General features: G+C 32.5%; 2 protein-coding genes across 2 annotated transcripts in view; one reads left to right on the top strand and one right to left on the bottom strand.

Moving 5' to 3' along the window:
• Nucleotides 1-3391, bottom strand: part of LOC115878364 — a 77787-nt gene extending 74396 nt beyond the window's left edge. Inside the window, exon 1 of the mRNA XM_030894836.1 lies at nucleotides 3142-3391. The gene's annotated coding sequence lies outside the window, so the exon portion shown is untranslated. The remainder of the gene's footprint in view (nucleotides 1-3141) is intronic.
• A 414-nt stretch (nucleotides 3392-3805) lies between these two features.
• LOC115878363 (piwi-like protein Siwi) overlaps nucleotides 3806-26911 on the top strand; it is a 69011-nt gene continuing 45905 nt past the window's right edge. Inside the window, exons 1-4 of the mRNA XM_030894834.1 lie at nucleotides 3806-3948; nucleotides 4403-4668; nucleotides 15823-15901; nucleotides 15972-16094. Coding sequence (XP_030750694.1) covers nucleotides 4411-4668; nucleotides 15823-15901; nucleotides 15972-16094 — 460 coding nt within the window. The 5' untranslated portion in view covers nucleotides 3806-3948; nucleotides 4403-4410. The remainder of the gene's footprint in view (nucleotides 3949-4402; nucleotides 4669-15822; nucleotides 15902-15971; nucleotides 16095-26911) is intronic.

Raw genomic sequence — 26911 nt, 5'->3', positions numbered from 1 at the left:
AAAGAGAGATAATTGACACGAATGATTCCGATTCAGATGAGGACAATAATTTAACTGAGGGAGAAAAAAGTGTGTAGTTTAGTGGTCTAGTAGTATTTGCATACATATTGGTTTGAGTGTTTAATCAGTGGTAGTCAGTGACAGACGTAAAGAGAAATTTTAATTAGTGAAATAATTGCTGGTACGAAGGAAAAATACACAAACAAAAAAAAAAAATAGTAATAATAGAATAATTTTTTTTTTTTTTTTTTTTTTTTTTTTTTTTTTAATATTTATTTAAAAAAAAATGTGTATGCACAGACACCTCGACCAATGGTCTGGCATATGTGTAAAAACTTTCTATTGCTAATTCACTGTGTATGAAAATATTAAACATCATTGCCACTAGACCATGCCATGGGCAACAGTTAAATTGGGCGAGAGCTAACACGTATAAATAATCACCATATCAATCTATATATACAAAATAAAAAAAAAAAAAAAAAAAAAAAAAATATAAGAAAATAAAAAATTATTGATTGGGTTGTACAATTAAAAAATATTGATATTTTTTTTTTTTTTTTTTTTTTTTTTTTTTTTTTGTTGATAATTTAAATTGTGTATCCTGATAGCGACAGGATCTCAGTTGCTGGATTATTAAGCCCAATAATGTAAATTAAAATAAATTTTTTATAATATTGTGAAATAGGTAAGTACAACTTTAACGGGGGAATGCCTATAAAAAAGTTGCCGTAAATAGGGGTTGCCACAGTTCGAAGTCGTTCCTACTACTTTATCCGGGTCCGGCAACAGTGAGTCAGGCATCTGTTGCCCTTATAATAAAAAATTGTATGATGCAAACTGAAGTATGTATTAGAAGTATTTCATAAAAATATTTTAACTTCTACAGGGTGGGTCAAAAAGTGTAGCGAATCAGTGAATGATTTTTTAAAATGGAACACACCACATAATTATTGCATTTTTGGCTCTTTTCTGACAACTTTACATAATCCTAAGATATTAATTAATATGTTTTATTAGTTATAAGATTAAGACTAAATATAAATAAAAATATAAAAAAAAAAAAAAAAAAAAATGTTAAAAAACTTTTTTATTTTAAAATACAAGAATGTTAAAATTAAAAAAAAAAAAAAAAAAAAAAAAAACATACAGGGTGTTCAAAATCCTATGCTAAACTTCTAAAAAATAAACTAGTTATTCTTCACTTTTTAATGAACAACTCTGTATATTATGTGTTGTTGATGAGGAATTAAAAAATGCACATTTTTGTTCATTTAATTTTTTTTTTTTTTTTTTTTTTTTTTTATTATGAACAAAAAAAAACTGTTTTATTAATTTTTTTTTTTTTTTAATATATTTTTTGAACACGCTGTATGATTTAAGATTACGATATTTATAGCAATTAAGTAAAGAAAAATATAGAAACCCCAAAATGTTCTGATTCAGGACATTTTGATTCTAAAAAAAGAAAGCCTGAAATATATTTTATTTATTTAGTATTGTTCTGAAACTAAAAAACATATTAAATAATATCTTAGGATTAGTAAAGTGATAAAAGGAAGCCAAAAATGGCATAAAAATAATCCCAATTCACTCAATTTTTGGAGCCACCCCGTAAAGTAAACTATTTTCGACAAATAACATCTAATATATACTTTCAGTGGCACTCATATAAACAACCAAGTTGCGCCAACTTTTTTCATTGCACACTGTAAAATGTATTCACACTATTCATAAATATATTAAAAATAGGATTTGATTATCTACATGATGCAACGTAATAATCTCAACTAGCACCAATCTTAGACCTATGAATTCACTAAAATTATTCAATTAATTTTTTGTTAGTCTGAAACAAATAAGATTATGGACTTTATCGTTGACACACCCTGTTCTTAAATTTATATATAATATATATTTATATAATGGCTAGTGGTATATTTTTGTACTGGGTATATATTATTTATGTATTATGAGTCATATTCTTGATGTCTGTTGTAAGTTTTTTGTACTGTAGCAGGTTTTTGTGCTTGGGAGTTTTTCAGAAATATATAATTCTATATTGTCTCTTTTCTCCATCTATCCAAAGAGTTTTTTTGCACATCCCGAATATCTGGCTGACATTATGTTATATTGCCAACACATCTATTTTTGATCTTAGCTTTTTATCTCACTACACTTACTAAATACAGTAAAACATAATATTTAGATATTTTTTTTTTAAACTTTCTAAAAATTTTTCCAAAAGTTTGTGTGATTTTTTAGTAGAATGATTGTAAAGAACAAGATAATCAATTTTAAATCATTCTATTATATTACTATTAACTTATAATACTGTTCTGTCGTTTCTAAAAATCTTTTTCAGAATAAATTTGTGTAGTTTATTCATAAAATTAAATAATATTTTTTTATTTTATAAACTAAAATAATATTTACAGCTACATGTAAATATAGTGCAATATCCAAATTTAACGTTTTATACTGGTGTAAACGCAAAACATGAATACAAATACGCTCCCTACTAATGAGCGAATGCAAACGTTAAAAGGTTTACAATTATGGAGAAGCAGGAAATACGTGAAAACCCTGAAAACCAATATGGCGCCGAAAAAGATGACGAAAGTGCCTAAGTTCCCGAATTGAAATATAATCCTGTTATTTTATTATAGTCCACTTCGAAATACAAAAATTTTAAAAAAAAAAAAAAAAAAAATAGTTCTTTTTTATATTTTTTGGTATGTAGTGTCTTTTTTTTTTTTTTTTTTTTTTTTTTTTTTTTTTTTTATTAATTAAAATAACTCATTACATTTTTGAGTTTATTCACAATATTTGAAGTAATCACTCGTCATCTTGTCAATCAAATTTAAATATTTCCTGCTATGCGTCCAGTTGTACCAACTTATTTCTTTATAAAATAAAATAAACTACTTTGAAATAAAATGACAGACACATCTATCACTGTCAAGGATCTTCTCGTTGGACAGACTATATATTCCACAAAGTATATTCTTTGAAAGAAACGCAAAACCATTTGTCAAGTGACACATGATCCACTTTATTTTAAAGTTTACAAATAAAATATTGACACGCCACTGTCGTGAAGGCGTTGTAACGAAAAATAATACAAAATACATGTTTTACCTTTGATAATCAAGCAAAATAAGCATAATTTCCTTTGTACAGCTTCTTATGTTACGATGAATAATCCTTTTAAATGCGATATCGCTTTCTGTTACGCAATAAACCGTTTCTTTTACCGAGTTTTTAACGCTAACTGGCCAGCGTCGTGGATATTCTTACACTTAAACGCGAAAAAATTTTAATTAGTATTCTGTAATTGTCCCAGCACTTTGCGATTGCTTGTTTTGCCTCACCTGAGGTCATTTTGTTCACGACTGGCGCTACAGCAACAAATTCTCAGCTGTAAATCGTAAATAATTACTTTTTCTTGTTTTGGTCATCCAGCCAACGAGTTTTTATTTCTAGAATTCCATATCTAAACATCAATATGATATTAAGTTTAAATTCTCCTATTTCGTTGATTCGTCGAACAACTGCTTACGCCAAAGTTTACGCCGTAAATTTTGTTTATTAATCAGGTCACATAATTAATTGGTTCCAGCGCCTCCTATATCTACATCCGAAAAACATTAATACTTTTTTGTCGGCGTTTTACAAGTTTTACAGTAAAATTTTGTCTAAGTAACATTTCCAAATCGTAAAATCAGAAACTCGTTAAAGAATTTTTCAAATTGCCCGCGTACATGTCGGTAAAACAGTGTACTATTTGCCCCTTCCTGTTTGCATTTTCATTGGTCGAACTTGTCGAACAGACGCCATATTGTTACACGGCTTCTCAGTTTCGTTTCCCCATTTTCATTTCATTCTGGATGTTGAAAAGTGTGTCAAACTGATTTTTTTTCATTTTTAGGTTTATATTCTAATTAGGTAATACACTTTATATTAATATTTATAGTAGGAACTGTACATCTTTCATTAATCTTGATCACGATTCAAGCTCAAAACTTAAAAAAACATGCTCTAGCAAAGAAGTATTTTACGAAAGGCGCTATTTGCAGAATCGGTAATATTTACATAGGAGAAACTACCGATTCAAATATTTAAACATGTATAATTCTAAATAAGGAACGCATTTTCATACTAATTTTGTTATACAAACGATAGTTGTTCTATTTTGATATTATCTAATTTACAAGGTTGTAAGAAATCTTGTTTTTGTGTTGTAGTCTGAAAGTTTATCACGATCTGCAAGTTACATTGTGGTATAATCCTTACCACAATGCTAATTAATTGATAATAGTAATTATAAACATTTCTTATATTTAGGACAATTGATGTACCCTACAATTTCTCTAAATTACATTTTTTAAATACTTTTAAGTTTCTACTATGGAGAGTAGAGGTCGAGGGCGAGCAAGGGGCAGAGCCAGAGGCGCGCCTCAACAACAGCAACAAGGACAAGGTGGTCCACGTCCAGGCCCGCCCCAACAGCAGCCAGGTGCATGGGGAGCAGCTAGATTTGGGCCCCCTTCTCAAGCACCGCCAGGTGCCTGGGGTGGTCGAGCACCACCTCCATCACAGCAGCCGCCGGCAGCAGCTCAAAGTACATGGGGTGTCAGGCCTCCACCTCCCGAAACTCTTCCTCAGGTAAGTTAGATTTGTGTTAGTGAATGGAAAATTGAATACTTTATATTTGAATACTTTTGAAAATTAAATATGTTTCTAATCTTGATCTCAAATTTCTTTTGAAAATCAATTAAATTTGAAATCTTTTTGAATTTAAATACTTTTGAGAATCAAATACATATTGGATCTCTTTGAATTTGAGTACTTTTGAGAATTTAAAGTATTTCTAATTGTTGAATTTGAATACTTTAGAGAATCGAATATATTTCAAGCACGCAATGTACCAAACACATTAGCATTTAACTATCCAACTCCCAAGCGCTCTTAATTTTCTTTCCGAATTCAAATGGCATGATTCCGATTTAATTGATATTAATGATTTTGATATATACCACGTTTGCATAATGTTGATGGACCTCTAAAAAAATTCCATTTGGCCATGTTGTCTTTTGTTCTCCCACTTCTTAGTCTATTGAGGGACTTCCATGTGTTCCATTGCAGGTCTGCACCTGGTGAAAGAGATTCAGAAGGTGGGATCTATGATGCGATATCTAGGGCTGTAACGAGCCCTGTTTTTTAACTTGACCGGGTACCGAGTATTCGGCTAAAGGTAATGGCCGAGTACCTAATACTCGGCTGCCGAGTAGTGGAATTGTCGGGTTTTTAATAGTCATAACAGTTTTAGCGACCTTTATCAATATACAGGGTGGTCCGAACTGTATTCCGGAAACTTCGACAGCATATTCTACAGATCAAAATAAGTAAAAAAGTTTGTATAAATGTATGTCTTAAAATGCTTAGTTTCAGAGATACAGGGTGTAGAAGTTTCATTTTTATTTTGATTTTTTCCAAATAATTTCTGAAGTAGCGTCAATATTTGGATGAAAATTGGTATCTGGGAGTTTTGTGACATGAGAAATTTGATTTTGATGTCAAAATTACTCCTATTTGTAGGGGGCGCTACCTACATGAGTTTTAACAGTTTTGAAGAGTAATAACTTTTCGACCGTACTTGTATAAAAGCATTGACTAAAAAAATATACATCTCCATGACTTTTTATGTAAAAAATGTTTCTTGGTAAAAATCGCTACGAGCAACCGTTCTCAAGATATTTAGAATGGAAATGGTCAATACATGTCATTATTGACAAAAAATAAGCATACGTTGAGTATAGTTATTTGACTGAAATAATAAATTTTTATTTTTTTAAATTAATCATAATTTTTTCTGCGAAAAAATGATGATTAAACAGTTTCTTATGAACTTTTGACACAAAAAGATAAAATTTATGATTTCAGTCTAATAACTATTTAGTCAACATGTTTAATTTATGTCAATGATGACATGTATTGATAATTTCGATTCCAAATATCTCGAGAACCATTACTCGTAGCAATTTTTACCAAGAGACCCTTTTTATCGTAAGTCGTAAATGTATATTTTTTTACTCAGTAGTTTTATACAGGTACCGACGAAAAGTTATTACTCTTCAAAACAATTAAAACACATGTAGGTGGCGCCACCTACAAATGGGAGTCATATTGACATCAAAATCAAATTTCTCATGTCAAAAAACAACCATCTACCAATTTTCATCTAAATGTTGACGTTACTTCAGAAATTATTCGGAAAAAATCGAAATAAAAATGAAACTTCTACACCCTGTATCTCCGAAACTAAACATTTTAGGATATACATTTATACGAACTTTTTTACTTGTTTTTATCTGCAGAATATGCTGCCGAAGTTTCCGGAATACAGTTCGGACCACCCTGTATACTAATTAGACTATACACCATCATAACATAATAAGGTAAAGGTGTGGATCCGGTGGCTGACCTTGAAGCCTATATTTGCTGTATTTGATCAACAATACTACGCAAGCGCACATCGTCGATGTTGCCAAGTTGCAGTTTATTTTCGAATTATTTGCAGTTGAAATTTTTTTTTAGTGTTAATCAATAATAATACAAATTCTATAATTAATTTTATAATTTCAGATTTATCTTGATATCCAAAATTAAGGTAAATTAGGTTTAAGAATAGAGAAATCTTAAGGTAGCAGAAAAATTAATGCAATATATGTATAAGCAGAATTAAACAAGAGGTATAACTGTTAATGTTGCTGAAGCTGATTCTACAATTTTAATTACGGAGGCTAAAAGGCCTTTTAAGGTGTCCGTAGTTTTGATGGAATGTTAAAAAAAAACTATTATGAACATGACATGGAGCTACAAGATTTAAAAATTTAAAAAAAAAAGAAAAAACTTGGACACATCCCTTTTAATTTCACGAATTTTTAATAAAGCCCTTTTTAAACGTAGCATAATAATCTAGAGCAATTAGATTAATTATAGGAATCTAGAGTTTTATTTCTATTTAATTTTATTGACTATGAAAATAGATAATAAGCGTTCACGTGTTGTGCGAAATATTAAAATAATAATATAATATACCGAGTACTATGATGGAAAAAAGCGTCAGCGATGACTATGAAATGAAGATCGCTGTCATTTTACCTGGGAAATGTCCTCAATCGTCATTTCCCAGCCAACTGGACGCCGTTTTTTCGATCACGGTATATATTGACAAAAAAACACTGAAAAGCACATATTTGTTTTCTACTGAAAATAATTCCAAAATAACTTGCAAACTGGCAACATCGAACATGTGCGCATGCGTAGTGTCAGTGACTATATGCAGCAAAAACTCGTTTCAAGGTCAGCCACCGGATCCACACCATTACCCATAATAATATTATATTTTATACATAATATAAATATATAATTTAACATTAAAGAAAGCTAGTTAAAATTCCCGGAATTCCCCGGCCTTACACCAATGATCTTGTTTGATTTGCCTATGATTGGCGAGCGGCTGGGATTCCCCGACTACAAACCAATGACCTGGTTTGTTTTATGGTGGGTTCATACAGCCAAATAAAATAAAATAAGAATAAAATAAAATAAGAAATAAGGAATTCTTATTTGTGTGCGTTCATACAGTCAAATAAAATAAAATAAGAAATATATATTTGCTCATGCGCAGTACGATGAGGCTGGATAAAAGTTAACTTTTACGATTGTTTATAGTAATTTTACTATTTATAGTATATTTATTTATTCGTTGCCTACTATATTATACATTTTACTTATGTGAAATTATAAAATAAATTAAATCCAAACTGAAAATATTTGTAGGTTAGAATTAAGCGTGCGCAAAGCCGTTTTCACATAAAATAAAACAAGAAGTTAAAAGATAAAGACTTCTTATTTTATTTGTTATTTTATTTGGCTGTATGAACGCATGTACGGTATCCCATATAACCAACTTTCTTATTTTATTTTATTTTATTCTTATTTTATTTTATTTGGCTGTATGAACCCACCATTACTTATGGAGATATTGTTTTATTCTGTGGTTCCCCATGCAAACTGATATTTCTAATGTGCTGGATTCTGAATTGATTCTTTTAAGGTGCGGTGGCGACGTTGATTTTGTTTTAAGCAAATCTTATATGTGTAACTAATTTAAAAGTGAAAAATCATTCAAACAATTAATAATACCCTTTAAAGTTATATTAAAATGAGTGACAATGCTGACCTCTTTTAGATTATAAGTATTAAATTATTATTTCACTGTGTTTGTGTTATTACTTATACTTATTATTATTACTTTGCTAAAATACATTAATTAAAGTTATGAATTAATAACTTTTTGTGTATTTTATTATTTGCCACTGTGAGTCTCATTTCTATCTGTTTTGGACATGCATAAATGGATTGTTTCTATTACTATACCTTACTCGGCCGAGTAAGGCCGAGCACCGAGTACATATTACTCGGTTAAAATTCTGGCCGAGCACCGAACTACTCGGTATTTAGGGGAGCTTCATGTCCATGCAGCGGATGAGCAGAGTTTACTTCTCTCTTATGTCTCTGTGTTTGCGGTAGCTTTTTTTCTTATATAATAATAATAATAATAAAGGACTTTATTTGTACAACTGTGCCATATACAATAATAGAAGAAAGAGAAAAAAAGTAGTGTACAAAAGGGCGAGGTTCAGATGAGCAGATTAGATATCTGCCCTCTGTTCAACTAACCCACAGAGAAGAAAATATTTGTTAACAATAATAAAAATTAATGAAACTAAATCTTAAGTAAATCTACAAATATGTAACCTTAAAATAAACAGTATAAAAATAAATTTATTTACGGCATGAAATATAATGAAATTTATATAGAAGAGAAATATATTAACAAAAATACAAAATAATACAAACAGACTTAACATTGAACATGCTCATTATAATTATAATCCATTTATTTATGCTGTCCCACCATGTGATGAAGAACAATTCTCTTGAATGTAGCACTAGACATCCTGTTAATATTTTCGGAGAAGTCGTTTAAATATTTTGCGATTAAATATGAAAAGGATCGTTCATACAAAGTAGTATTGTGACTAGGAATTGTTAGCTTTCCCTTAAATCTAATGTTAATATTATGAATGTCTGTGCGAAACTGAATTTTCTCGTAAAGATATGGTGGTGACTTGTTTATTAAAATTTTGTGGAACAGACAAAGCAGATGAAGGTGGCGCCGCTCGTTCATCAATAACCATCCTGAATGCTTATATGCTTGACTAATATGGTCATATTTCCGGATCCCAAAAATTAGACGTATACAAGAATCCTACAATTTTTGAATGCTATTAGCAATTCGCTTTGTAATGCAAGGTCCAGGTTGGTATCTGGTGGGGCTATCGCTGCCAAACTTTAGAGCAGGTGTGGCTTTCAGACATCCTGATATTATTCGACATGTCTGGCACATTTTGATCAGGCACGTTCTGCAGCAGAATAGCATAGTGCAAGTGCCGATGTTCTAAGTACTGTTGGTTGAGCACCCTATCTGTTACTTGTGAGCTTCCTAATAATATTATTGGGGGCAGATACTTTTTGTTTAGTATTTAAACAGTGCTTCCTAAATGTCGGCGAACGATCCAGTGTAACCCCCAGATATTGTGGATTATAGCAATGTTTCAGCTCCATGCCATTCCATACCACTTTTAGTTTTCTATTGGCATCTTTGTTACATAAATGAAAAGCACATACTTGAGTTTTACCCGGATTCGGTTTTAAGATGGTTATCTTGATAATATGCTGTGAGAGTGTGAAGTCCATTTGTTAGATGCTTTTCTATTGTTTTGAAATCTTTGACTTGAGATATTAGCGCCAGATCGTCATCATAAATAAAAAATTTTGTGTTAGAGGGATGTGTGACGACGTGTTGCTGGGGAGTCGAAGCCTGCTGCCTTGTATAATCTGTTCGGCTGTGTTGCCCTTTGCCTTCATGCAGCCAGTAGTTATTCTGCCAGTCTCATTTAGAGCCACATCGACTTGCTTAGCATGGGCAGATCCGCACCAAACGGGACAGGCATATTCATCAGCTGAGAAATTCATCAGCTTCTTGTAGTGACTTTGTGTTTGGTTTTCTGGCAATGGTGCTTGTAAGTGACCGATCTATCTAGTACAACGGTACAGCCCCCAAGTACTTCGGATGGTCTTTGTGTTTGTAGAATGTTACCCTCCCACATAATATAACTGTACTTATAACAACGCTGCGCAAGTCTGTCACTTGTACGCTACTTGTATAGTATTGACTGTTTTATCAATGTCGAGTTGGAAGGCTTTTTAACATCAAAGTTCCATCAAACAGTTTAAAAATGAGACGCGCGCTACATCCATAATCAGTATGTCCCCGGATTGTCTTTACAAGAGGAAAAACTTTTTTATTTTTGATTGATAAGTTCTAAAAATTAAAACGCGTTTCTATGGTAATATGTTTCCATTTTCCTTCTTTCATAGATTGTTATAGTCATTTTAATTTCAAAGTAATTTATTTTAGTTTAAAAAGAAATAAGTAGTGACTTTTGACATTATCTCTCTGCAGTACTAAAATTTATTATAGTCTGTCCAACGAGAAGATCCTTGACAGTGATAGATGTGTCTGTCATTTTAATTTCAAAGTAGTTTATTTTATTTTACAAAGAAATAAGTTGGTACAACTGGAACGCATAGCGATATATTGTGGATATATTTAAAATTTGATTGACAAGATGACAAGTGATTACTTCAAAATATTGTGAAAAAAACTGTATAAAACTGAAAAAATGTAATCGAGTTATTTTATTTAATAAAAACGGTATGTGTTAATACAAAACAAACAAGAACAAGACACTACATACCAAAAAAATATAAAAAAGAACTATTATTTACTTTCAAGCTTTATGAAACTACCCGCATTTATGATGATATTTATCAATATAACTTATGTACAAATACAAATTTGTAATATTCCACAGGTATAAATAAAACAACATAGGTAAATACAACAAACTATTTTATTAATAATAACACCTACCAAATTTTATGCCTTAAAGGTTGATTAATTAACTTTAATCTTAATTTTTTTAAACCAGTACCTTTTGACATTATTTTCCTGCAGTACTAAAATCCATTATTTACCTATCGTGTGATGTCGATATTTTACAGCTACTCCAGTTTTTAGAATGTGTTTAGTTTGATACTTATATACGAGATGGCACTTACCTACGACGAAATGGTATACAAACTTTATCGATGGCAACTTTATTGGTGTATAAGACTTTCTGCCTGGGCAGCGTGTATTAACCATAAACTGTGCTCTGTGTCTACAGTTAATTTTCACTCGATTTTTCCTCCACTTGACTTCAAAAGACACAAAACACACGCAATAATACGAATCAAAACGCATCATCTTCCAAAACGCAGGGTATTTAACAAAAGTTGACACAAAATTATAACCTATAATTTGGCAAGACTTTGACAAGCGTCAAAAATGACAAAAATCTAAAGGCGAGTTCATACGCATCGGCGTCCGTTTGTCGTTCATCGTTCCGTCAAACCAATAAAATTGAAATACGATCTGTCATTTTTTAAATAAACCAATAAAACTGGTTAAAAACAAGAAGACACGACGCATGACGGATTTATATTTAAACCCATCCATAGATAACTTAAAAATTATTAGAAACTTTTTTTAGTAAAATAAATAGATTGGTATGGGACGTCATCTGCTTTTCTTCCGTCATCGTCTGTCGAAATCTTACCTGAGAAAAAAAAACAGCATATATTTACCTATTGTGTGAAGTGATTTTACAGATACTCCAGTTTTTGGTACCATATACAAGATGATATACAAACTTTATTTGTGGCTAATACAACTCTCTGGGTACTGAATATTAACTGTAAACTATGGGCTGGGTCAACACTTAATTTTCCCTGGAGTTTTCCTCCTCTTAATTTAAAAAAAAACAACCAAAATATTTATCATTTCTATTTGACATAATTTAACACAAATTATAACCCATATATAATTTGGCACGAGTTTGACGAATCTCAAAAATCTTAAGTCGAGTTCATACGCATCGGCGTCCGTTTGTCGTTCATCGTTTCGTCAAACCAATAATATTGAAATTGAAATACGATCTGTCATTTTTGAAATAAATCAATAAAACTGGTTAAACAACGACGGATGGTGCATCCATAGTTAACTTAAAAAATATTAAAAACTTTTTTTAGTGAAATAGATTGGTATGAACGTCATCTGCTCTTTTTCTGTCATCGTCTGTCAACATCTTACCTGAGAAAAAAAACTAGAATTATTTAAAATATATTGATAAAATTTTAATTTCATTTAATTTAAACGTCATATTTTTTGCTGTTATGTTATTAAATTATTAAAGAAGCACAAAATTTATTTAGTTCAATGGTATGGAAAGAGTGGATAATCGTTATCAGAACACGTGATACTCATGCCCTAGACACTCAATGGTAATTTTATAGAACTCCAAATTTAGTTTCTTCCGCATCGCCAGACGGCGCAATAAACATTATATTACAAGTACAGGTTTCTAATTTATATATGAAGATGACATGACAGTCCCTATGTTGACTATTGTCTATGGTTTAGTTTTTGTCTATGTGTCTAGCATAGATAAATGCAACAAATTTAGATTGGAAAGCTCGTAAAAATTTTAGGTCGCGAAATTATTTTGGGTCGCGACCGTTATACGCGATCTGGCGCTGCTATAGCGTTCGCTATACAACGGCAAACAAAACAGAAATAATTTTCTCTTGTCAAAGTCAGAATCTTCAAAAATCATAAAATCTTTCAAAATCTAAACCGCTCTCATTAAAGAAATTCCGAAAAGTGTTTATAGCGTCCATTTGCAAAGTAATTATAGCTATCTTGTGAGTTTAATTCAAGTTTTATTTACTCCAACCGGTGATAATTGTGAAAAAGTGGCATTAAAAACTTAAAAAGCTGTGCTGTGAACTGTTAACTGCAAAAACCATCGTGGATCGTGGCATAACGTCGGTTTCCAATATTTCATAGGTATTTCACACATGTCCTTATATAAAATAAAGTTTCTTGTATGCAACACACTCTATTTTATTTATAAACTTAAAAGAAAATAAAAATAAATTTGAACAAACAATATTTGGCGATATAATTCCGGAAAAAGCCGAACCGCTCCGAAATTTTCAAAAGTTTTGGGTCGCGACCGCTGCAAGAATAGCGCCAAATAGTGTTTACATTGTCCTTATGGATACTTTCCAATCTAAACTTGTTTCATTTATCTATGGTGTCTAGTATCTATGGTGTCTAGGTGACCAAATGTTGGTGATTCATCAAGTTATTTTTAAATCATTATTAAAATAATTATTAATTCAGATATTCCTGATTTGTCGGAAAGTTCGGTGATTTCAGTGTTTTGTGTTTATAGTTTGTGTTTTAATTAGTTTGTGCATTCTGATATTTAGAGTCGATCATCATTTTCGTGTTAATACTAAACTTTTTTATTAAAGTCATTTTGACATTTTAGAAATGATAAATTTATGAACCGAATAAAAAAAATAGTTTAATCATAAATAAGTACATAGTTGGTAATACATAGTATTTTTAGTAACAGTTAATTAGTAGTCTATAATATTTTGCTATATTATAATTTATTTGTTAAATCAAAAAATAGGCGCTATATAAGCTCTATTGTTGGTGTATGAAATGTATTGTTGGTGTATAAATGTATTTTGTTTTAATTATGTTACACTTCTAATGATCTAATAAAACATAAAGTGGGGGCAATAAAAAAGTCTATATTTATTATTTTATATTTTATTAACTCAAAATGTTAATAAAAGTTTTTCCTCTTGTAAAGACAATCCAAGGACTACTCTAGGTCAGGGTTGGCATGATATATATCAATGATATATATCGGATATATATCATGATATTTATACCTTGATATATATCATGATATTTATAAAAAAATGAAACTCAACAGTCGGAAAGAAAAAACAAAAAAGATAATATTGATTGGATCTGGGACAATTCAAATGTACCAAAAACTGTGCCAGAAACAGTATCAATTTATTCTGACTCTGACGAATCTGACGATGATTTAACATTAACAAAATTAATAAATCAAATATAAATTTGTTTGTTGTTAGTTTTAGAATATCTGTTTATTTTTTTGAAAGTATCAATTTATTCTGACTCTGACGAATCTGACGATGATTTAACATTAACAAAATTAATAAATCAAATATAAATTTGTTTGTTGTTAGTTTTAGCATATCTGTTTATTTTTTTGAATTTCCGTTTACTTTTTAGAATTTCTGTCTATTTTTTAGAATTTTTGTTTATTTTTTAGAAGTTCTGTTTATTTTTTTAGAATTTCTGTATATTTTTTATATATTTTTGTTTTAATGTTGTAATTATGGGCAAAGCAACAATAATTAAGTTGAAATAAAAATATTTGCTTGAGCTCTTGATTTTACTTGATACTAAACACAATTTTACATAAAAAAATAAAAACAAAAATAAATATCAAAACTTGATATATATCGGATATATATCAGATATATATCCGATATTTGATATTTATATAAATATCATGATATTTGCCAACCCTGCTCTAGGTATGTTTATGTGACAGCATCCGCGGTTGACTTGGTCCAAGTACACTTTGACCGTGACAACCAGGCTTAAATCTTTTAAACGTGAATTAGCTAAATAATATGTATATAAATACCTACTATAATGCAAACGTGTAAAAAATATTAAATAGCTAAAAGATTATTTCGACGTACAATGTACAAAAATAAAAATCAACCAAATATGTAATGCAAAATATATTTCCATAAAACAAACTTTATAATATGTATCTACATTTGTATTAAATATAATAGACAATAGATTTTAAAACATCCAAGACGTTTATTTTTGTTTCGTCAAGCAACTCGGATAATCGGGACTATGCTTACTGGGTGATTTTCAAAAGTGGCTCACTCCTACAGCTATTTTATTTTTTTCAGATAAAATACGAGATTTGGTATGTGATATGAATCGCGAGGGGGGGGGGGGGTGACGTATTCGATTAGTTTGGGTTACTTCCTCTTTCAAATGGTACCCCCGGTATTTTTTTACTTTATTTGATAGAGAATGACATTCTGAATAGGATCACATATCATATGTCTCAAAATATGAGATTTTCAATTTAAAAAAATGTACATATTTTAAATTTCAATTGTTTTTCTAGAATTTTTAATCAACGAGCTATGGAAAATTAGATTTGATCTTATAATGTTTTTTGTCTCTTTTTCTGGTTGGTTAAAAGATTCCCAAATCGTATTTTTAGTTATAACTAAATTTTTTCAAATGGAACGAGAGTGGTTCATTCTCATAATTGGAAAAAGCATTTTTTTACGAATAATATCGTGCCACATACTTGCTATTTGGAGTCAAAATATCGTTACATTTATTGTGGCACTACTACATAGATTGAAATTTTAAATAATACTATTTTTTTAAGCGAAAATGTCAAAAGTTGGCATATTTGGCATATAGGTACATTCTATTTCAGAGTACCATTTAAAAATCAGAAGTTGTAATAATTTCCGGTGAAACAGGAAATGATTGAAAATAATTGAATATGGCAATCAATCCTGATTTATGTCATACATATACTAACATAGCAAATCTCGGCTTTTTATTTGAAAAAATAAAAATGTTATAGAAGTGAGCTACTTCTGAAAAACACCCAATATAATATTTTTGGTATCTTTCAGCAATCTGTAGGCAGAGGATCAAGACTGGGGGGCGGTGATGAAAGACATGTGTCTAGTGAAAGTAGCCATGGAGGTCGTGGTAAGTATAATTTTGAATTTTTATGAAATTTATTTTTTTGGTTGTTTTGTTAATTTCGAATTATTTACAGTGGCTCAAGGAGGTGATACGGGAGTTGAGGAAAAACGTGGCGGTGGTAATGGAAATGTTCGTGGACGTACCGATCGTAATGAAGTTATCAATACAAGACCGACAACCTGTAAAACTAAAAAGGGTATGATTTCTTTTTAATTAAAAATTTCAATAATTTCTTTTTATTTTTTTATTATTTATGATTCCATTAATTTTACTTTTATTTTTATTACTAAAATATTTTTTTGTTTGGTGTTGAGTGAAGCATGAGTAAGGTAAACCCCCAGTAATGGCTGACACATTAAAGACGAACATGGCAAATTTTTGCCTCCAACATGATTAATTAGGTACATATTTTCCAATTCACCTGTGTGTTGATCTTAGGGCTCAGACACATTGACGTCGCTGCTACCTCTAATACCATTAAATCAAATGATACAACGCGCACTCACGACCTGGCCTTTGGCTGGTCGCTGCGACCAGTAGACTGCACTAAAATATTATTATTTTCTGCCCCTTGTTGCCGCTTTTCTCCCAAATTAATAATTTTTCAGATGAAATCTCTCAAATTCAACGCAAAATTTTCTATAAGATATAGTGTTTTCGTGTAGTTTTTGCACGCGTGCAGAAAAACCAAAAGATTAGTATACAAACTAGATCAAAGGGAAACTTAAATCTAGTCTTTTTTTATCAAGGGTCGATTCTAGCAAATATTCAAACCATTTTTATATGATATACTCTATTTATGGTTGATATGATACCTGTTATTATACCTTCGAGTTTCGATGGTAATAAATAAAAAAATTGGTTTGGTGCGAGTGCCTCGCGCGAGTCGGCCAAGTGCGAGTCGGACTCGCGCACTAAGGGTTCCGTACCATTCATTATCTATACAACATTAGAACTATATTATTAAACTTTTTTTCCGATTAGCTGAAATTTTGAATGCGCGTATAAGTAATTTAAAAAAAAATGAAACACATTACTAAAAATAATTGTATTAATCAATAATAAATATGTAAAAAGTAAAAATAAATATGTAAAAATACGTAAAAATTAAAAAAAACGATTAAAAAAAGTCGCCTTCACTAGGATTCGAATTTGCCTTACTACGGCTCCAACGTCATAGCAGCGTAAAGTCCTAACGCTTTAAACCACGCGGCCACCGAGGACTTGAAAGATTCTTTGTAAAATTCTTACTTAAAAGATAATGTTTAGTGAAAGTATTTTTTTATTTATAAACATTTATTTAATTCTGTTTTTAGTATTTGTTCTTATAGCGTTAATATATTATATATAATATATATTATATATTAATTTCAACTGTCTGGTTATAACGGTTCATAAGATAGACTTGTGACGGACGGACGGACGGAGAGCGAAGTCTTAGTAATGGGTTCCCGTTTTTACCCTTTGGGTATGGAACCCTAAAAAATCACGAAATGCTGCAAAAACCATGTGACCTTTCTTCACGAATCTTTTTTTATTTGTTTGTATACATCTTAAGACGTGCTTATAATTATATTTCCCTCCACTAATTACGAGCATGTCCGGAAGCTTCCTTAATAAAGTGAAACAAAAATTATTTCAAAATATTAAAAAACATGGTCGCAATTTTGTGACGCCCTACCCTCTGCAAACCCAATTTTGATCATTTTTGTTGCCCGTAATGTGGCGCCCTCACGTGAATTTTGTTGCTGACGCTTTTGAAGGCGGGCAAAGGAAACCAGGTACGTATTCGAATTATTTGGATAAATTATTTTATAACGCTTGTCTCTTACACAATAATTTGAAATTTTTATTTTGTAATCAAATCACACAGCAAACAAAATTTGCGTTGCATCATATGTGTGTATGGTCATTGATCATGATGCAATGTAACAAAACATAAAACAATAAATAATTAACAAGATGGTTTGACCACTGTGAAGTAATGGAAGTCCACAGTAACTTGGACCGGCGGCGGCGCGCGGCGCGACTTCAATAAACAAAAATTATAGTAAAATCGTTATATCGCATTAAATAAAGAGATTGTACATGATACATGATTCAGAGATTACATGATATAATAATTGTTACTACCTATTCTTACTTTGCTCTATTATTTTTAAATTGTTTAAAAAAATAATATTTGTTAAAAGTGATAAAAATTATACTACTGTATTATACTGGTGATAGTTAAAGTGCCATAATAGTAGTACTCTACAAACAAAAAATAATTCGTTGAAAAAAAACACACCAAAATAAAATAAAAAACAATGAGATGTACTATCAATAATAATAATGTTTATTTATATACCTATTAAATTACAATGTTACAATAAATAAACATACAATAAACATAAATTTACCTCAGAAAAAATGAAACATTTTTTGTGCGAGGCATAGATTTACAACTATAATTTTAGAAAACACTTAAATTATAAATACACTCTAAAATTCAACAAACCGGTAATATGTAAAAAATACTTCCACAATAAAAACCTCCTGAATACCAAATACAATCAACATACATATAAAAAATAGAAAATGAAACAGTAGTTTTTTTCCATTATTATTACACGTATTTGCTCTGCCTGATTGGAGAGAATGACACAACCATTTATGTCCTGATTTAACAAGTCACAATTCCAATTTGATATGAATCTAAATCCATTAGCCATTTCTTTGTTAAAAATTTAAATTGTTTTAAGTTCTTTAGAGTTTTTATCTCAACAGGTAATTTCGAATAATACTTCGGCGCAAGATACTCCGAGCCTTTTTGTCCAATTACTTTCTTACATCTTAGTGTTAGTAGATTTTCCGACTTTTTTCTGGTGTCATATTGATGTGATAGTTCTGTTTTTTTTAAACCTCCTCTCTGTATCAAAATAACTAATTTTAAAAAATGTAATTTGCGAACATCGAGAACATTACTATCAGAAAATAATCTATCAGATGGATACAGTAAGGGCTTTTTTAGTATAATTTTTAATACCCACCTTTGTAAAACAGTTAATTTTTTTAGATATTTATCAGCTACGCCTCCCCACCCAATTATTCCATAACAAATTTGTGATTGAAATAGTGCATAGTATATTGTTATGAGATGTCTTTCGTCTAGATATTCGCGTAAATATTTAAATGTGCCCACGAGTCTACGCAATTTATTTACTAGTGTTGTTATGTGGTTGTTCCAACGCAGATGACTATCAAACATAACACCCAAATAAGAAATACATTGTTCTTCTGGAATAGTTGTTTCTTTATCTATTATAAGAGAACCCATATGTGGAAGATTATTGGCATACGAAGTAAATGAGATGTATTTGGTTTTTTTCACATTTAGCGTTAATTTATTGTACTGGAACCACTTTTTTATTTCTAAAAAATCTCTTTCTGCTATAGTTTTTAATTCCGCCCAAGTATTTGCAGAATAAAGAATTGTTGTATCATCTGCAAAGCTAATAATTTGTCCAGGACTATCAATAAGTAGTAAATTATTTATATAAAGCGTGAACAGAAGAGGTCCCAGCACGGTTCCTTGGGGTACACCCACAGAGATCCGTTCGTAATTACTCTTATACTCACCAATCTTAACTACCTGCATTCTACCAGATAAGTAGCTTTTTATTAGTTTTGACACATTACCTCGAAGCCCGCAATTCTCTAATTTTTCTAGTAATATCTCATGACTCACCGTATCAAAAGCTTTTGACAGATCTACAAAGATACCCAAGACCGGTATTTTTTTATCCACGGCATTGTAAATACAAGACGAAACGTATTGTATTGCATCTTCTGTGGATCTACCCCTCCGAAATCCAAACTGTCTCTCTGATATTATTCGATGTTTGTCCAAAAACTTAACAATTCTCGATTTAATAATTTTTTCGTAGATTTTAGACACATTAGAAATTAACGAAATAGGCCGATAATTAGAAATATCATACTTATCTCCACTCTTGTAGATGGGTATAACGACACCCGTTTTTAACACCTCCGGGAAGTAACCATTGTTAAAGCTGAGATTAATTAAAAATGCCAAAGGTTTTGATATTTCCGACTTAATTTCCTTTAATGTTTCAGAATAGATTTCATCATATCCAGGTTTTTTATTTGACTTTAGCTGTTTTATAACATCTTCCACTTCGTAATCAGTAGTGTTGAATAAGTACATTGTTGATTCTAAAATACTTTTCTTTTCTTCCTTGTAATTTTTAGGAACAGTAATATTTTGTGACAGTTTTTTCCCTATAGAACTAAAATATCTATTGAATGCATTGCATATGTCTTGTTGCTTATTTAAGTTTATTCCACTCTCTGTTATTATACGCGTTATGCTGGATTGAGGTTTTGTTTTGTTTCGTATATTGTTAACGGTATCCCAAAGACCTTTTGTTTTGTTACGATTTTTTTCTATTAATTTTTCCGCATACTTTTTCTTAGATATAGTAATCATTTTTTGTGTTTCATACTTCTGTTTCTTATACTTTGCCGCTATTTCAGGATTATTGGAAACTGCTGTGTCTGTTTATACAAGTCATTTTTAACATTTATTTCTTCTATTATTTTTTGATTTATCCAGCTTTTACGTGGTTTATTTTTCCAATTTTTTGAAACTGTATTTGTATTTTTCATGATATAATCTTTCAATTTGTTAATAAACGCAATAGTAGCCGATTCAATATTAAAAGTATTATATAAATTTTCCCATTTTTCGTTTATCAAATCATTTCTTAAATTTTTATAGTTTACATATTTCTTTTCCAATTTTACCTTAGTATTTTTCGTTACATTCTTTTCTTGATCCATCATTAAAGCAATTGGATAATGATCTGTTATATTGTAATGAAATATACAAGATTCAACATTTATCCCTTCCCTAACGTTTTGAATATATAAATGATCTAAACACGTCCCAGTTAGTGGTCTGGTACACTCATTAATATACGCTGTATATCCAAAACAACTTAGAATATTTTTATATTCCTCGGTAGCCTCCCAGTCATTCAAAATATCAATATTTATATCGCCCGTTAGTATACGGATTACATTGCATTTTTCACTACTTAAACAATCACATAGGTTTCGATTGAATGTCTCTATGCATGTCGATGGGGGCCGATATATACAGAGGACTTCATATTTTATTTTATTTACATTTATGTTCAATTGTAATGCATTTATAGGTCCAATTTCAACAATTTGGTATGTGTATTCCAAATTATTTTTTATGAGTACAATGACACCATCATTCTTGTTAATGTTACCGTTGTTGTAGATAATATCATAACCATCCATATTAAATACATCAATATCTAGCAGTTGGTAAGTTTCAGTAAGAACTATCACATCAAAACTAACAGTAATCCGCGCCAAAAATATTTTCAAGCTATCAAAATTCTTTGACAAGCTACGAATATTGGTGTGAAACACTCCAAATAACTGTTTTCCTTTAGTAATTGTGTCAAACTCCCCAATCTTTTCAATTACAGTAGGCTTTACTTTATTCTCTGTAAATTCTCTAATATAAGTATCCATCCCGATTTAATGACTAATATTTAATACACTATTTTAGATTACCTTTCTTTTTCATATATTTCTATAAATATCTACAATTATCTATATTAACATTCCTTTAAATACATTAAAAATTTAATTTACAGAGTAATTATCAACAAAAAACATTTAACTAATAAAAAACATAATAATACTAATCTATATTTAAAAATAGCCCAATCTTTTTATAGTAGTTTTACAAAAAATAATTTATGACGAATTGTTAGAATTTGCTCGAGTCCGATACGGAGCTGCCCGTTTCGCGGTCCCTTCACGGAATATGTTAGGTATCTCTTGCGCCTTGCGTTTTCTTTCGGAATCCGGTATTTCTTCCCTTAGTAGATCTTTGCTATTTCCTATACTATTGTGACTTAATAACTCTACTGTTTTAGGAGTTTGTAGTTTTTCTCCCTCGGGCTGCGATTCTGGGTAATTAGATTGATTAATATCTTGGATAACCGACAACGTTCTGGATCCAGATGCTTCTTCACTAGTATAACTTACACCATCAACTATTAACTTGTTTCCTTTTAGTTTAGCTTCTCTATTTTGGGCTCTTGCTTCTTTCAACTTTTCGACTAAAAATTTTTTGTTTTCTCTGTCTGCCGCTACCAAATCTTCGTTTATAAATATATTTGTTCCTTTCAGTTTTGTTTTATTTTTAAGAAGTTCCGTCCTTTTCAAAGAAGACACCAAGCCTATAAGGATAGGACGATCTTTGTTTATTATTTTTCCCAGTCTAAAACACTCCGATATATCCTCTATTCTTAAATTGATTTCAAGTTTTTCTTTTATAAGATCTATAACGGATTCTACAAGATTTTCACTGTTTCTCTCTGGCACTCCATATATTATCAAATTTTTCTTCTTTAAAAACCTTTGTGTGAGGTGTACTTGGTGTTTTAATTCCTTATTTTCAGATTCTAATAATTCAATTTTTCTTTCAAGAGAAGATAGCTGCTTATCAACTTTAGAGCCGAGTTTGTCCAGGTCTATCTTGATGTTATCAATTTTGGTGCAAAGATTGTCGTTGATACTATTCAAAAGCGTGTATAAATCCCCTAATTTAATTTCTTGGGTCATTTTATATACACCAATATAGTAGCGGTAAATTTTGAGTTACTTGGCAACACCGGGGCAGTACTTAGTAATTCTCTTGGTAGATATTATTGCAAATTCTTTGAATTCTTCTACGTGATAGCACAGGTGATTGAGAGATATTCAAAAACTACTTTCATTTATATCTGTATCAATTAATTTTCACTCACCTGTACTATTTTAATAAACTGTATCACTTGTATTTAAGTTTTTTATTTTTTATTTCTTAGATAATTTTAGTTTTTCGGATATTTTTAACGGATAAAACTTTAAAACATATTTACTCTTGATATCCCATGAATGGACATACATATAGGCAATTATAATGCATATTGTTGCGGACCGGTGTGGACGCGACCTAACATAACTATATGGCCCGCCCTCGGATGACCTTAACATCGCATTAAAGAATAGACACCGTAATGATTCATTCGAAGATTCGAGAAGCATCGAGTTCTACTGGAATGGAGTAGTACATACGAGAACAATCGAAACCTTCTCTATGCACCTAACGATCTATGGACTATTCTAGAGACCTTTAGCGGTCGGTATAAAAGCCGGCGGCTGTGGCCTACAGAGGGCAGTTATAAATAGACGAGTGCAGTTGACGCGCTAAAATTCAAAATAAATTCTTAGTTATAAATCGTTTGTAAATAGTTCTATAAGTCTTTTATCGTTATTGTTTTTGTTAATTAGTGTTAAATAAATAGTGTTTAAATAAATTGTGACTTTCTATCCACACGGAACCGACGAAAAACGTAACAATTGGTGTCAAGTGTGGCGTGTGTGATAGACAAGAAAAATAAAAAGACTGACCATGGCTCTGAAAGAATTGTTGAAAGACTTGAAAGTGTCCGAACTGAAATGCATATTGGAAGAGAGAGAGTGCGAGACAGATGGAAAGAAAAGCATTTTGCAAGCTAGACTGAGAGTCGTTTTGGTGGAGGAAGGTGAGGATCCTGACACATTTTGCTTTGAGTTGGAAGGTGACCTTGACTCGTGCCTACACAAATTAAATGACAACTTGAACGCTTTGAATAGTAAAATAATTGACTTGGAAGTTAATTTAGAAGAGAAAATCAGTGATAAAATTATGGAAAATTCCCAGGATTTAATCAATACATTAGAAGATAAGATCATCGAAAATTCTAAAGATATACAGGCCAGCTTTAATAATAAAATAATAATTTTGGAAGAAAGTTTTAACAATAAAATAACAGAGATTGAGGAAGATGTAAATAGAAAAATCGAAATTTTGAAAGAACAAATAGCAAAGGCAAATTCACCAAAATGTCAAGAAACATCGGAGGGACCGAAACTAGTCGAAAATAGGTATGCCTTAAAATCAGTTATGAAACCTCCATAGTTTGACTGAAAAACCGCTTGGGCCAATTATTTTTGCCAGTTTGAGGCCGCTGCAAGAGCGAACGGATGGACAATCGCTGAAAAGGCTACCGCTTTGACTGTCGCACTGCGAGGAGATGCGACTGACATCTTGCAGACACTGTCACCATCGGAACAGGGAGATTATCAGCAATTGGTACGACATTTAGAAATGAGGTACGGCCAAGCTTATTTGGAACATGTCTACCATTCCCAGCTCAAAAATCGTGTTCAGCAGCCTAATGAGACCCTAAGAGAATATCAAGCTGAAATAGTCCGCCTTGCGTACCCTGCTATGCTCGAAAATGTTATGGAGCGCTTAACAGTACAGGCTTTTATTGATGGTTTACGTGACGAGACAAGGCAAACACTATTTTAGCTCATCCAACGCATTTGGGAGATGCCCTAGCACGTGCCCTGGAATTTGAGGCCGCGAAAGAATGCTCTCGGTCTCTAGGATTTGTACGGGCTGTTGAGGAGAGTTCCGACGATTCCAAAGTGGAAAGGATTGTGCGGAAAGTACTGGATCAGTATATGAGCAAGAAGAGGGGGACCGATTCGCTGTTGGAATTGCGGACAGATGGGAAATCGTTGCAAAGAAGAGAAAGAAGTGAAAGTCTTAAGGAGGACTGTGCTTGGTGATAGTTGGCAAACCGAAGATCTTGCAAATGACCAAATCAGTGATCGAGAGTTGGGCTTGGTGATTAACTGGAAAAACGCGGACCAGAGACCAACGTGGGAGGAAGTTTGCAGATATTCGCCGAATGTGAAGTCGTACTGGTCCCAGTGGAATTCATTGGTAATAGATAACGGATTACTTCGCCGTGTGATTGAGAGACCAGAGGGACAAGAAGAGAGACAGATCGTCATTCAAAAGAAGAGGGTCCCGGAAGTCTTGGCGGAAGTTCACAATGGAACCAGCGGTGGACATCTTGGTGTTAGCAAGACCCTTGGCAAGCTGCGTGAACGGTTCTACTGGGTGAACTGCAAAGAAGATGTGAGGGCCTGGTGTAAGAAATGTGACATTTGCGCAGCCATTAATGGGCCACAAAAGCGTGGTAAAGCCCCTATGCGCCAGTACAATGTTGGTAGTCCCTTCGAACGAATAGCGATCGACGTGGCTGGTCCTTTCCCGGAGACGAACGATGGCAACAAATACATTGTGGTAGTAATGGATTACTTCAGCAAATGGGTCGAGGCCTACGCGTTGCCAAATCAAGAAGCGTCCACGATTGCTGATGCCCTTGTTAAAGAATGGATCTGCAGGTTTGGTGTTCCCATGGAGCTTCATTCAGATCAGGGAAGAAACTTTGAGTCCAATCTGTTCCAAGGCGTCTGTGAAGTCCTGAACATCCGCAAGACCAGGACGACTGCTCTACATCCACAATCCGATGGGATGGTTGAACGCATGAACAGAACTATCAACCGTTATCTGGCCAAAGTAGTCTCTGACCACCAAAGAGACTGGGACAAATTTCTTCACCTGTTCCTGTTGGCCTACCGTTCATCCGTCCAAGAATCTACAGGGCAAACTCCAGCCAGCATCGTTATGGGACGGGAAGTGCGCCTACCCTGTGATCTGAAATTTGGTTGCCGACCGGGAGAAGAAGTCGCCGGAGAAGATTATGTCCACACACTACGTCAAAGGATGGACGACATTCATCAGAGAGTCCGCCTAAATATTCAAAGTGCTAGTGACCGAATGAAGGAACACTACGACATTCAAGCTGAGCATGGAGGATACCAACCAGGGAAGTTGGTGTGGCTATATAACCCGCAGAGACGTCGTGGGTTATCTCCGAAGCTACAATCCTCGTGGGAAGGGCCATACGAAGTCATGGATAGAATTAATGACGTCGTATACCGTATCAGAAAATTGCCAAAAGGAAAACCGAGGGTAGTCCATTTCAACCGTTTGAGCCCCTACCAAGGCGAAATAGAAGATCGTGCTGGGACCGTGAGAACCTGCAGCTTTGATCCCCCTGATTCGGAGATGTCCTTTGACGATTTCATGGCCCGATACAACAGCAGTGAGAAGGCTCGCTATGGTGTAACCAAAGAAGATCAACGAGACCTCTTTTCCGTGCCTCCTGATTATTCGCTCGCTCATTGTGTGGCTCGAGATTTGCGGATGTCCAGAGGAATCGCTGCGACGTTCAATGAGAAGTTTGGGCGTGTCGGAGAACTACGCCGACAGGATCCAGAGGTTGGAAGCGTCTTGAGGCTAACCGACAATGCACATGGTCAAGCAAGGCACATCTTCTACCTGGTCACCAAGGAATGGTCCCCGAGTAAGCCGACTTATCTCAATCTATGGAAGACCCTGATTGAACTGAGAGAAGCCCTGCTAAACAACAACATTGCACGATTAGCCATTCCGAAGCTGGCGTGTGGACTCGATGGTTTGAGTTGGCGTACAATCCGGAACATGATTGAAGTCTTGTTCAGATTTACGGGAATCGAGATCCTCGTTTGCTGCTACAACCCAAAGCTGAGATCGGGAGAGAAAACTGTAGACTGCTATTTCTACCAGACTTCGCAATGTACTAGGGGCCAGCTTTGCAAATACCTTCATTCACCGTGTACATCTCGGGACGAGCATGTACCTAAGAAGGGGGCAGTGTTGCAGACCGGTGTGGATTCGACCTAACCTAACTATATGGCCCGCCCTCGGATGACCTTAACATCGCATTAAAGAATAGACACCGTAATGATTCATTCGAAGATTCGAGAAGCATCGAGTTCTACTGGAATGGAGTAGTACATACGAGAACAATCGAAACCTTCTCTATGCACCTCACGATCTATGGACTATTCTAGAGACCTTTAGCGGTCGGTATAAAAGCCGGCGGCTGTGGCCTAAAGAGGGCAGTTATAATAAATAAACGAGTGCAGTTGTCGCGCTAAAATTCAATAAATTCTTAGTTATAAATCGTTTGT

This window comes from Sitophilus oryzae, unplaced genomic scaffold (genome assembly GCF_002938485.1).
Source record: "Sitophilus oryzae breed Bouriz unplaced genomic scaffold, Soryzae_2.0 scaffold_1508_pilon_pilon, whole genome shotgun sequence".
Classification (NCBI taxonomy): Eukaryota; Metazoa; Arthropoda; class Insecta; order Coleoptera; family Curculionidae; genus Sitophilus; species Sitophilus oryzae.
The sequence above is the reverse complement of the archived record's forward strand: the minus strand, read 5'-3'. Positions and strand labels throughout refer to the sequence as shown.